Source organism: Glycine soja, chromosome 8 (assembly GCF_004193775.1).
Source record: "Glycine soja cultivar W05 chromosome 8, ASM419377v2, whole genome shotgun sequence".
Lineage (NCBI taxonomy): Eukaryota > Viridiplantae > Streptophyta > Magnoliopsida > Fabales > Fabaceae > Glycine > Glycine soja.
In genome coordinates, this window is record NC_041009.1 from 36,036,881 (window position 1) to 36,050,763 (window position 13,883).

The following is a 13,883-nucleotide window of genomic DNA, read 5'->3' on the forward strand; positions in this document are numbered from 1 at the left end:
AAACATCCACAAGTTAATTTTTAAAAAAAAAATAAAAAACTTCATTTATAAAAAAAAACACAACTATTATAAAAATAATTCATTACTAAACATCCACAACTTAATTTTAAAAAAAAATTAAACAACTTCATTTATAAAAAAAAATACTTCATTTATAATCAAATAAACAACTTTATTTATAATAAAATAAAAAAATTTATTTATAGACAAAAAAAAAACAACTACTTTCAAAATATATAATTAGTAAACATACACAACTAAAATTATATATACAAATAAAACAATAATGGGAAAAAAATATTTCCAAACATACACAACTTTATTTATACAAATAAACTACTTCATTTATAAAATAATACATAAGTAATTTAAAATTAAATAATTAGTAAATTAGTCAACTAAAATGATATAAACAATTAACAAAAACAATTAACAAAAACAATATTTAAAAAAAAAAAACTTCCGGAAGAAGTACTAACATTCTGGAAGAAGGGTCTTCCGGAAAGTGCTTCCGGAACCACTGAAAGGTCATCCGGAAGAACCCTCTTCCGGAATGCATCTTCCGGAAACATTCCGGAAGAGGTGTTCCAAGAGCTTTCCGGAAAACCTGTTCTTCCGGAAGAACCCTTCTTCCGGAAATCTTTCGGAAGATCTTCTTCCGGAAGTTCCGGAAGAACCCCTAACGAGTCTTCCAAAAGGCTCACCGTCACCAAGCTTCCGCCATTTTTTCCGGCGTCCTTTACCCTAAGGTTCATCTACCCTAAGGTTCAACTAACCTACCCTTAATGCTACACATACAGTGCAAAACAAAAGGAAAGCTAAGAAGAAGGTCACCTACCTCGAATGCAAATGGAAGAGAGAAGCCTCGCGGAGAAGATGAAGGCGGAGAAGCCTCGCGGAGAAGAAGACCACCAAGGAAGCTTGCTTTCGCGGAAGAGAGAAGAGAGGAAGGAAGCTTTTTCGCGGAAGAGAAGACAGAATGCTTCCGAAAGAGGGAAAAAGCTTTTTATGTTTTTAAATAAAAGGCAAAACTGACCTTTCAATAAATTGATGGGTGCACCAGCAATATTGCTGGGTGCACCTAGCATATCCCATAACTTCTTACCCATGACCCATGGGTATCATCCTCAACACGTCCTTTTACCAGAGATAGCTGTTTTTAATTAGGTATTTTTAATTAGGTATGAGTATTATTCGAATTTTTGGATATCAAATTTTACTAGTATCTATTTTTATATTATTTTTATACTTTTTTGTTACAATATTTTTTGTTATACTTTTTAAAAATATAAATTAATTTGCCTAATAGTTAATTAATTAAATAAATTAAATTATACATTTAACTAAAAATATTATTCAATTATTAATTCTTTATCTTCAATTTCTTTATTATTTATTATCTTTTTATATATTATTTGAATTGAAATATGATTAATAAATTAATATACAATTTATTATAAATATATAAGTAAATTAAAATTATAAAAAAAAATAGTATAGCAGGTTTAGCTGCGGGTATTCCGGAAATCGAAAAAAAAAACTCAATGGGAATGATGAGTACGAATATTAAAATTTTAAACCCGCCTTTTTTTAAACCTGAACCTATACTTGTTCTGCCTTTTGTGGGGATTAGCCAAATTTGTTCCCTACTTCAAAGCTCGGCACATACGGAAGATCCAAGTATCATAAAACAAATTGAAAAAAAATAATCATTTTTACCCTCCTAAAATTTAGCTTTTACAAATAGACACCATGAACTTTAATTTTTTCTTAATTGATCCTTAAGTTTTATTTTGTTTGCACTTTAATTTTGTTCCAATTGATGCTAAACTTTATCCTTTTTGTGAAGAGATACTTTGAACTTTAATTACATTCTTTTTTATTCTTAAAATTTATCCTTTTTAAAAGTATCAATAATTCATTAATATTTTTCGTTTTATGTTACCATTCATTTCAACAAATATTAAAATTTAATAAAAATATCAATTTAGAAAAAATAATGCTTGTAAAAAAAGAAAAAAATAACCAAATTTAATTTTTAATTCTATATTTTATTATGTTTGAATGTTTTGGAGAAGTGATATATAAATATAAAACTAATAAATCGCTAGGATTGAAATATAAATAAATGATTGAGATTTGTTCTTTGTTAGTAGTTTATTTTATATAAAAGATTATTTACAAAAGGGTAAATTTTAAGGATTAATTGTGATGAAATTAAAATTACGGTGTTTATTTGTAGAAATGGTAAAGTTTAAGGATCATTTGGAATAAAATTAAATTTTATTGTGTCTATTTGCAAATGAAATAAAGTTTAAGGAGCATTTAGAATAAAATTAAAGTTTAAGGTCCATATTTACAAAAGAGTTAACTTTAGGGAGGTTAAGTACTCTTTTCCCTAAAAACTTTCTAATATGACTTGCCAAATATAACCATAAGCTAAATAATATATAACTAACATTGCTTTCAAATGTGGACATTGAAGACAAAATTGTCCAAGGAAATAGATACCGAATTCTAAATGCCAAACTGTCCAATTGACATCTATGCTAATTGACTCTCCCCGATTAAATTTTTTATAAATTTTTTTTATTAACTAAAAATCTTATTTGACTATTCAATAAACAAATTTTTATTAATAACTACCAACTAATTTTTCAATTTGCACTACATTTTCAATTAGTTTTGTCAGATATAACCTATATAATCTGGCACATGAAGGTTGAAAATAAGGATGTTTGTATTACTAATGAAAGAATGAGTCGTTGATTGAAGCAATAACGGAAGACGCGTTTGTGTGGCTATATGTCAATGGATAGAATAAAAATGTTTAGTGAACAAAAAGAAAAAGAAAGATGAGAATTTGATATCAAGCCTGTTACAAGAATTAATCATCCCAGAGCTGATCTTGTCATCTCATATGCCAAGAAGCATGCTGCATTTGCAGGAACACTACGGGCCATTGCAGGACCAAAACCCTTATACAAGCCTTTGAATCCTTCTGTAGCTCGAATCTTTCTGAATGCATCAAATGAACCAGAAAATTTCGGGTTTCTGTGATCATCTACTTGAATCACACTCTTAATAACATCAGTTGGGTAAACCAAGAACCAGAAGGAAGCTCCAGCCAAGCCTCCAGCAACAATCAGAGAACCTCTACTTAGGCCAGAAGTATCAGTACCTCCTGCAAACTTTTGCTTTAATGCTTCATATACACCAAACATTATAGCATTTCCAGGTATCTCACGTCCCATAGTGGGAACCAAGCCCTTGAAAAGACCTCTCACGCCCCCTTCTGACCTAAGAACATGCCTGGCCACATCCATAGGTCCTCCATACTTAACCGCCACGGTAGCTGTTTCGGAGCCGGCAAGCGCACTTTGTGCTTGTAACCTGACAATATTCAACATGAATAAAAAAAAGTTAGGCACAAGTACCTAACTAACCTGATGTGTAAGCAACCATTGAAAGTTAATAAAGGCTAATAATCTGTAGATGGAATTCATTTTGTTTATTCTAAGGACAATCTGGTTTAAGTCAACTGAGAGAGGTGATGAAGTTTTGTTAAGATAAGCAGCACCTAAAAGAGGTGCTTTATAGCAAAACAAACAAAAAAGAGGTACTGCGAAAAAAGCCTTATTTACATTCTAGCCAAATAATCTTTTTTTATTTAACAGGGGCAAAGTCCATGTCAAGTTTTATAAAGGGAAAAAGAATGAAAAACTCCAAAACCACTCAAAATGAATAGGTGATAGAAAGAAAACCAACCAAGAAAATGAGATTAAAAAGGATACTGACAAGAAAAGCACCATCATACCTGCATTTGATCAATTCAGTTGGGCAGGCAAGAATGGAAACAGCAACTCCGGCTCCAGCTCCACAAACAAACTGCTGATCCACTGTGAGGGGGGAACCAGGATTGGACCTCACTAATGTTTCCATTTGTCCCCTCACTGTAAACAGGACAGCATTGAAGGCTGCTACCGTAGCAAGCGGAGCACCCATACCTTTGTATAAACCCCTTGCTCCTTCAGCTGCTATTGTCTGCTTAACAGCATCAAATGCACCTGAGTACTTGGGAAGCTGACCAGGGAGTGGTGCAGGCTGGCTTTGGAGCTTGACCTTGATGGTGTCAAATGGGTGTCCACATATCAACTGTGCTGCCCCTCCAACAGTCCCAGCTGCAAGGTCCTTCGCCACATCTCCCATCTGCAAAACATAAATTCCAACAAGGAAAAGTGGGAAACAAAGGATTTAGACAATGAAACATGAACATATGAAGTGATTTAATATGAAGTGTCAGAAAGCAAGTTATGAGTATAACTCAATCCTACAAAACCGGCTAGTAAGGTGAGAATTGTTTCTCACTTATATAGTTTATTTCGACACTATTTTTAGTTGATGTGAGACTTTAGCATGTCTCCTTTTGCCCACAGCTATCCGTCATGTGGGACTTTCAAACACCCCCCTCTATCTAGGGCTGACCACAATTTAGGTGGTTTTTCCAACATCTTCCCTCACGCTCTAGGCTACCTGCCTAGAGTGTGATAGACACAGGGACCCATCTAGGATAGGTTTTGATACCATGTAGAAAACAATGGACCAATTGTGGAGAGAGAGAGAGAGAGAACCAGTATATCCATTAGTTTAACAAATGGACCATTGTTTTAATGGATAAATAATAGATATAAAGCAAAATAATGCCCCCCAGGCATGATCTTTGCAAGGGAAATAACTAAATAGACCAACCAGTCATGCATAAATGGATCATCCAGAGGGTCTAAGAATAGTACTATTTCAATATGAACCAACAACAACAACAACAACCACGCCTTATCCAACTAGGTGGGGTCGGCTACATGGATCAACTTCCGCCATAATGTTCTATCAAGTACCATACTTCTATCCAAATCATTAAGTTCGAGATCCTTTTTGATAACCTCTCTTATAGTCTTTTTGGGTCTTCCTCTGCCTCGAATTGTTTGTCTTCTCTCCATCTGGTCTACTCTCCTCACTACAGAGTCTACCGGTCTTCTCTCTACATGCCCAAACCACCTAAGTCTATTTTCCACCATCTTCTCTACAATAGGCGCTACTCCAACCCTCTCTCTAATAGCTTCGTTTCTAATTTTATCCTGTCGAGTCTTACCACACATCCACCGCAACATCCTCATCTCCGCTACACCTACTTTATTCTCATGTTGGCTCTTGACCGCCCAACATTCTGTTCCGTACAAAATCGCCGGTCTTATCGCAGTCCGATAAAACTTTCCCTTTAGCTTGATCGGTACCTTTGCATCACATAACACTCCCGATGCTTTTCTCCATTTCATCCATCCTGCTTGAATGCGATGATTCACATCCCCTTCAATATGAACCATGCAGATAAAATATATACTTACAAAAAAGGTACAAGATAAGAAACGAAAAGCTTCCAATTGGCAAGCTCACTTAATAAAAGCGGAGCTTAAAGAAGGATAAGATTGAGTTTATAGATATACAGGGAATATCATAGGGTTTCTTATTATTGTTACCTAATTGGCTCAAAACTGCTCCAAATTATATTACTCTTCAACCCTCACAAAAGTGAAGCCAAGAACCCATACAAACAACTTCCTGTACAACACTAAGTAAAAGAGGAAAGAAGGGAAATGATGAAATTCAACTGCATGTTTAAGGTATAAAATTGTGAATGTATAATGCATTGATACCCCCACCTAGTGGGATAAGGCGTTGTTGTTGTTGTTGTTGTATAATGCATTGATACACATCATATTCACAAGGATAACAGCTATATTGTCATACCAATTGAAAAACAAATAGTAATAGTAATTTAATATATTAACCAACTTCAAATTAATCTAATATAACCAAATTTTGAAACAAACAAAAAAATGCACAATAAACTAAACAACTGGAAAGCTTCATCACACAGCAATTAACATCTTACACAAATGGAGTTACAGGGCAATTCATGAAATTATTTAAATTTATCAATTCATACAAAACTTCTATTTTCTTAATCACAGAATTAACACCATGAGGTTAAATAGTGATTAAAAGTGTAGAATGGGATGCATCAACCGGCAAAGTAGATTCAGAACACACACACCCAATATTTTGCATTTAAAAAGGACTGCAGCTAATGCAAAATCGATATTTGTGGTTTTGCCACATTATGTACCCTATCGATCGAGCAATCATGTGTGCTATTTCTTCAATGCAAAATTACCACACTAGAAATGCTAAAGGCAAAGTAATTTAACATACCCCAAGATATATATTTTCATATATGCAACACCAGGGTTTCTCATTCATTCCTGTTCAATGATATACATGGAAAGCTATAGCATGTAACTGGCTAACAGCAGCCACTTGTAAGTTATAGAGAACCAGCTAATATCCATGCATCGTCCTATCCAGCAAATGAGTTGCAAGTTTTCAGAACTCTCATTTTCATTAATTAAATTGCAGTTGTTGTTAGGATTGCATCACCATCACCAAAATTACAAAAAAAAAGTAAAAGAAGCAAATGCTATGGTAAATTGCTGTTGCTGAATTCTCCCAAACCACAATTACCGTAATTCAAAACCACAAATGAAACACACCCAATTCGCTGATCATCTAACTGGAAATAAATACTCCCTCTATATATATAAGACTCAATTACCTAATTCATCAGGATTAAGAAAAGTGATTAATTTAGTTGATAGCCATAAATGTCTAAAATATATAATTTTTTCCAAAACTAACTTGTCATTAATACTTCTTTTTCTTCTAATGATTTCTCAATACATTATTTTTCTTCTTTTAAACTAGGGATATTTTTATTCTAAAAATAACTTGTCTTATAAATAGGAAGAGAGGGAATACATAAAATGAAGAAGAAAGAAATGACATTTACACACGCTACTTTCTAATCAAACAACATGAATGTACGCATCATCAAGAATGGCACTTACATTCCAATTAACTTAAACTTTCGAGACAAATAAAAGAACTTGAGACAAATCAAGAATCTTACCGTGCTCTAGCAGTCTCCCAAAGAATCAGATGAAACTCACAGTGAAAAGGGAACAGAACCCAACAACAACCTTTTTCTTTGATTCACAGATCGTTAGTTAGTCAGTTATAAGAATGTGAAAGGAATCAAAAGTGTTAACGTATCAATAGAAAGAACGTTGAAACGAACAAGTGAGGGTGCTTTTCTGGGGTGTGTGTTATGAGATGGATGGGTAATGTTCAGGTGGCGGAGAATATAAGAAGTAAAAAACAAAACGGGAATTGAAACAGAGAGAGAGAGAGAGAGAGAGCCACAAGAAAGTTTGGGATTGGAATGGGACAAAGAGAAACAAAGTGTGTGTGGCTCAAACGTGGATTTGTTGGAATCACAACAAAAACCCAATCTCAGCCACTTTCCTGACTCAGCAGCAACGAATCACTCACTTTATAAATAAAATTGAGAGATAAGGACAGCGCCCAACACAAACACGAACAGCTGCATAAGTGAGAAAGGCTTTGTGTCACTTGATCCAGTGATTTAGGAATTTAAATCCTGATTGATCTTTCTTAAGAAATAAATCATGCTAAAAAAATACTCACCTGACGCTTAAAGTTCCCAACTTTGACAAATATAATTTCGTACTAATATTATAATTAAAAAAAACTAAAAAAACAAAAACACACTTTGAGATTATTGGACTAGGATGTGGCCAACACGTCACGAGTTCCGTTTCGCTATTATGAGTCCCAACTCCCAAGTCATGTGGACTGTCGATGCGACTTGCAAAAGTGTCTGTCTATCCTTCAAATTAGGGTGGAATATGGATGGATGGGATCTTAATCCGTATCTTAATGGATTAGATGAAAAAAATTATTTTCATCCATTAAAAATTATTAATAGAATTGATTTATTTAATAAAAGAATTTATCCAATCCATTTATTAATATTATTTTTATAAATGAATATTTATCCAATTCATCCACAAATAAAAAATTTAAACTTAATTATTTTGTTTAAAAATTCAAAAATTAATTGTTTTGGCTAATCTGGATTGAGATTAATTTTCTGCCAACATTAGTCAAAATTATTTTTCAATCAATGTTGATGGATGATGTCTTTTGTTTGACATCGACCAAGTTTTTTTAGTCAATGTTGGCTTGAGCTATTTTTTGCCAATGTTAGTCAAGAATATTTTTTTGTTCATGGTCGATTAGGTTTTTTTGGTCTATGTCGGTTGGTGATATTTTTTTATGGATATCAGTTAGGATTTTTGGGTTTATTGACTGACATCAACGAGGTTTATTGCTGACATTAGCAAGGACTTTTTTCTTGTCAGCATCGACTAATGTTTTATTGGTCGACGTAAGCTAAGGCTATTTTTTGGCCGACATCGGCCATAGTTATTTTTTTGGCTGATAGGACTATCTTTTGTTGGCGTCGACTATGATTTTTTGGTCGACATCAACCAAGACTACTTTTTTGCCTACATTGACCAATGATGATTTTAGGGACCCATCGATCGTGACTATTTTTTGGCTAATATCGGCTAGAGTTTTTTTGATCGATTGTCAAATGATGCAATTTTTTGGTCGACTTCGGCTAGGATTTTTTTGGACGATGTCGATTAGTAATAATGTTTAGTCGACATCGGCCAAAAAATAGCCCCAACTAATGTTGATTGAAAAAATACTGGTTGATGTTAGTCGTAAAAATTCCTCAATCGACATTGATAAAAAAAAAAAAAAAAAAAAAAAACCCTAGCCTATGTCATAAAAAATAGCAATAATCAATGTCAGCCAAAAATCAAAGCCGACGTCGACCAAAAATATCCTTGACCGATGTCGGTCAAAAAATTTATCAACCAATGTTGGCTGAAAAAACTTTGGAAAATTGACCAAAAAAATATCCCCGACCAAAGTCGGCCAAAAAAATCCTAGGTGACATCGTCCGAAAAATAGCATCAGCCAATGTTGGCTAAAAAACATCAATAGCTGAAGCCGGCCAAAAAACTCTGGACGTTATTGTCCAAAAAATAGCTTCGAACAAAGTTGGTCAAAAAATACCCTAACTAACATCGTCTGAAAAATAACATTGGTTGGCGTCAGCTGAAAAACATCATCAACCAAAGTCAACCAAAAAAACTCTAGACAACATCGGCCAAAAAAATAGCCTAAACCAAAGTCGGCCAAAAAATAGTCCAAACCAAATGGATGAATTTAGATCCATCCATTTGTTTTTTTTTTTTTTGTAATGGATAGATTGAATGGATTTATTGTGGATGGATTGGATGGATATCAGATAAATGGATTCATTTGTCACCCCTACCTCAAAGGGTGTTAATTAAGAAATTATTTTATTTTTTAAAAAAGAAAAACTAGTTATTTCTCAACAAATGCTTTGTCAAAACATAAAATAGTAATAAAAAATTATTTTCGTATGTTAATTCAAGGTTAAAATATCCACTTATCTCTACAAACAAAAAAAATTATTTTTTGAATTATTTGAGAACTTTAAAATAAGTTCTAGACTATAAAAAATTATTAAGTATTTAATCAGTGCACTCCTTTTAAATCATTTTAATTGGATGATCTCATCATATTTGTTAAATCAATCACTTATTCACTAGTTGTTCAAGTTTTGTCAATTTAAATTTTTTCATTTTATTTGATTATTGTTACTAAGAACCAAAATGTCGTTTACCTAGTAATGCCAACTCACCTTCCTCAATGACCCTCACCACAACCTCTTTCTATGGGCAACGATTTGGTCAATGTTAGTGGTGTAGCAATAGATTTGAAGGATCTCGTACAAATCACAATGGTGGTCGTTGATCCGCAACTAGCCTAGCAAGACTGTGTTGATCACTGTTAGGAGGTGTTTCAAGGCCTCATATCTCAGGTTCGACTCATGCGCACTAATCGCAAACGAAAGCACCCTTTGCAACTCACATGCACTCAACAACTTGTTCATCGGTACAGCCACCACTCCACCCCACTTTGTTTCTATTGTTGTCATCCATGGCGATTCCAACTCTTCAAAATGGACCAAAAAGGACACAAGTTGTGAGAGGTTCACGTATTGAGAAACAAGGGTAGTTTCATGCTTTTTTGTCTATGTTGGGGCAAGGTCAATGTTATTATTTTCTCTTATTCCAGGGATAGGCTTTTGAAAAGAGTAATTGATTTTGTCCCTCAATTTTTTTCTTATAAGAGATAGGAATCGTACTTTTTTGAGTTGGAAAAAATTTTTTACTACGATAAAAAATATCATTTTACTCTTATTAAATCATTTAATGTGATAAACAATTAAAAATTTGGGAAAGTTTTATTAATACTAAACCTTCAAATTTTTAATTCCCAAGAAACATATATAAATATTCTCAAGAATAGTTATGACTATCCTTTTTTTGGTGGGTTAGGCTTAACATGCCTAGCTCATGCTTACCGCATTGAAATAGAGACTCTAAACTTGTTCTCTAGATTTCCACATGCTTAGGACGTCAATCACAAGCTTACCATGGGTGATCATAACTACATCTCATCATGCTTAACTTGCCCCTTGAACATGAACCTATAAACTAATCATGTTGAACACACATTCATATTGCTTAGAGTGGCCCCTTAAACATGAACCTAGAAGTTATGCACGTTGAGCATGCATCGACAGGCTAAGTATGAGCCCATGATCTGCAACTTGTGAGAATCACAAATCCTCACTCCAAAAAGTCATTCATGGCTTTCAATCAATCTCGAGCATCCAAAATATGCGTAAACTCTTCTATTACCCTTTTAACCAATTAATTTGCTCAATAAACTCCCCAATCAAATCTAATCATGAAAATTCGTTAAACTCCTTCCTTCGAGTTCAAAAGGGAGAAAAGGGAAAAAATACAAATCAAAGGAGTATAGGAGGACAAGGGGGAAGAACTCACCTCTAATGACACGTGAAGATGATGTCTCGATATTAGATCTTTATGTCTTTGCTCTGTCTCTTTCCTCTTTCTTTTCTTCTTTTCTCCTCCTTCTTTCTAACTTTTCTTTTCTTTCTTGTTTCTCTCTCTGGCTCTCCCTTACCTCATCTATAAAAATGTATGGGTTTGTCGGGCTTGGTGGGCCTCAACCTACCTTAGGCCTCGACTCCTTATCTAGATTTTTCTATCTAGTCATTCCAAATAAAAAGGAAATTGTTATTAATAATGTCTAAGGATATCCTTTAACCATTAAACATAAGGAGTATTCCATAAAAAAAAGGTCTGCCTGTCATTTATCATTGATGTCCATGTTAAGTAAAAAAACATTTGTGTCATAAGATGAATCGGAACTCTTAATTATTATGATTAGATGCAAATAAATACTACTAATGTTAAAAGTTGTGTCTTATGAGTGTCTAAGGTATTAGACGACAGTAAGCTAAAGCTATGATCTGATACAACATTTAGGAGTGACATTTAATATTTCATTAAATATTTTGTTTCTGAGGTTCGTTTTGTAGACACATTCTTTTAGGATCTTTCGAAACCTATGAAGAATAAATGAAATTCAAGATCTGAAAGTCAATAGCTTCATCAAGAGACACATTTTGTCATGCAAACTTGCTTTGACCAAAGGGAAGTGATTTTTCTGCTGAACTGTTCTACCCAAAAGCCAATTAGAGTGGTTTCACTGCATGAAGAAAGGTGTGCATTTAATGCAAGAATGAAATGCTCCGAAGGCCATATGCATTAGACGAATGCTGCAGTGAAGAAATTCATATATTGTGAGACAACAAACACTTGAAGAAGAAGGCCTATAAATACCAAAAGTTTTGAATAAATAACACACGAACCTTATGCGCTTTCATTCATATTCTTTATGTATAAATTCTTGTAAATTTTAGAAAAACTCTCAAAACACCTTAAACATATTGAGAAAATAGACTAAGTGTTGAAATTGTATATTCGTTTATAAGACACTAAAAGAGTCTGTGCAAACACAACAACAAATCTTCCTAATTTGTGTAGAGCCAACAATGGCTTGGTAGGACAAAGAATAATGAGTTGTATCAAGCTTGAGGTTGAGCTTGGCTTGTAAGAGCTAAAAGTAGCCATGATAGAATACTTGTAACTTTTGAGAAGTTAGTGGAACTTGGTGGTTTGTCAAGAACTGAATGTAATCTTAGTGGTAGAGACGAACCAATATAATTCCATGTATGTGATATATGTTCATTTCTTTTCTTCTTTAAACTGACCTAAGGTTTGAATTTGATTTTGTTTTTGAAAAATCTTTTCTTTTACAAAATCTAATTTCATGTCTGAAAGTGTTTTAGTTAAAATTTGTTATTTGTCTTACAAAGTTCTTCTTCAAACAATTACTTTGTTCTTTCACAAAAAGACTTTAAAATTATCTAAACTCACAATTCAACTTCCCTTCTTATAATATTTTTCCTTTGCAATCCATGTATTGGGGGTGTTACAAAACACACCCCTAAAGTTATTTGCCCATGATGGAGATCCAACTAAACCACCCTAAAGATACTGTGCGACATTGGAGTTCCTATGACTAGGTCAAGACTAAGATGATGAAGAAAAAGTTTTGCAAGGCCAAATTATGCATATCATGGAAAGTTTAACTCAAAGTGGATTAGAGGTTATACCAAAATGGCTCACTTTTCTACAAGTTGATGAAGATTTGAGTCCAACTTAAAGACAACATGAAAAGCCCAAATTTACAAGTCAATAAGCATTCATGGACTAAAGTTTAATTAATTTTTTGCCTAAATAATTATTCCAAACCCCTTTTTCTTATTAACCATGGAATTTGAACTTATTTTTGTTTAAATAAGTTCAAAGTATTGTGATATTGTCTAGGTAAAGTTTTAGTGTTGTTAAACTTTCCAAACCACTATTATGGTTAATAGGTTAGTGCAAATTCTAGAAATAAAAGCTTAGTGGGAAGTAATTGCTAATGGGTAATTAGTGTTTATTACAAATGTTAGTAGGAATTCTATTGTACTTCAAAGTTTGTTTAGCTTAGCCTACAAATTTTGGAGATTAAAAAAATTGAATTTTTCTTCATTTGTGAAAGTTTTTCCTCTATTCTTGGGTTAATAACTTTAATTGTTAGTCCTACTGGCAGGACCCAGTTACGGTCACACATTCTTTGATAACTTTAATTCTATCGGTAGGTCATAATTAGAGTAAGTTTTTTCTACTTGCTAGTACCAATTTTCAAGGCGAACCTAAGTAAAATCCAATTATCCCCTTTCTAAAGATGTGTTATGTGGGAACTAAACTCAAGTTATTTCCCACAAGCTTAATGTACTACTTTAGACTCTAATTTAAGCAAAAAAAATAATACCATTTATGGTGTACTTAAATATTAACAAATCTAATTAATTTTATCCTATTTAATGATAACATTCCTTAGGATTATATTTTTTATTTATGATATAAAGTTCAAATGAATGGCATTTTAGAAGAAAAAAAATATTTTAATTGAGATTAATAAAATTAAATTATGTTAACTAACTTTCTTAATTAGTTTGAAATTATTTATTTTATCTATATTTAAATTTAGATAGTATATTGCTAACCAAGTGGTCCAGGGTTTAAACCCTGGTTGACCCTTAAGTATGAAATAAATCATGTTGGAGGGAAATACTCATCTTGTATATGCTCATAACATCCGACGAAAATTAGTTATCACTTAGGATAAAAACTAATTCATGCAATACCAAGCTCAGTCTCAACAATAACAAATTAGTTAGCAAGTATAGTTAGTGAGTGTGAGTTTGTTAGATTAGTTAGCTTTCTGTTGTAACTAACAAGCTTCCCTACCAAGCTTTCTTCTCACTTGTATATAAATACCATTGTTGTTATTCAATAAAGTTGAGTTATTGATTT

At 33.1% G+C, this 13,883-nt stretch overlaps 1 protein-coding gene across 2 annotated transcripts; it reads right to left on the minus strand.

The window, feature by feature from the left end:
• Positions 1–2,722: 2,722 nt before the first annotated feature.
• On the minus strand, positions 2,723–7,517 carry LOC114423014 (mitochondrial carnitine/acylcarnitine carrier-like protein). Of its 2 annotated transcripts, XM_028389606.1 has the most exons (4): positions 7,025–7,517; positions 5,535–5,626; positions 3,818–4,209; positions 2,723–3,393 (listed from the first exon to the last, which is right to left on the minus strand). In XM_028389606.1, the coding sequence occupies exons 3-4, from the start codon at positions 4,207–4,209 to the stop codon at positions 2,892–2,894; spliced, it is 894 nt and encodes a 297-aa protein (XP_028245407.1). In that variant the 5' UTR covers positions 5,535–5,626; positions 7,025–7,517; the 3' UTR covers positions 2,723–2,891. The 2 variants fall into 2 exon arrangements, with proteins under 2 accessions (XP_028245407.1, XP_028245406.1); XM_028389605.1 differs by lacking the exon at positions 5,535–5,626.
• Positions 7,518–13,883: the final 6,366 nt, after the last annotated feature.

Excerpts from the sequence above, each read along its gene's own strand:
- LOC114423014 (XM_028389605.1), bottom strand. The coding sequence starts at position 4,209 with ATGGGAGATGTGGCGAAGGACCTTGCAGCTGGGACTGTTGGAGGGGCA. Across the intron at positions 3,394-3,817 it reads ACTGAATTGATCAAATGCAG|GTTACAAGCACAAAGTGCGC; the intron begins GTATGATGGTGC and ends GAATATTGTCAG.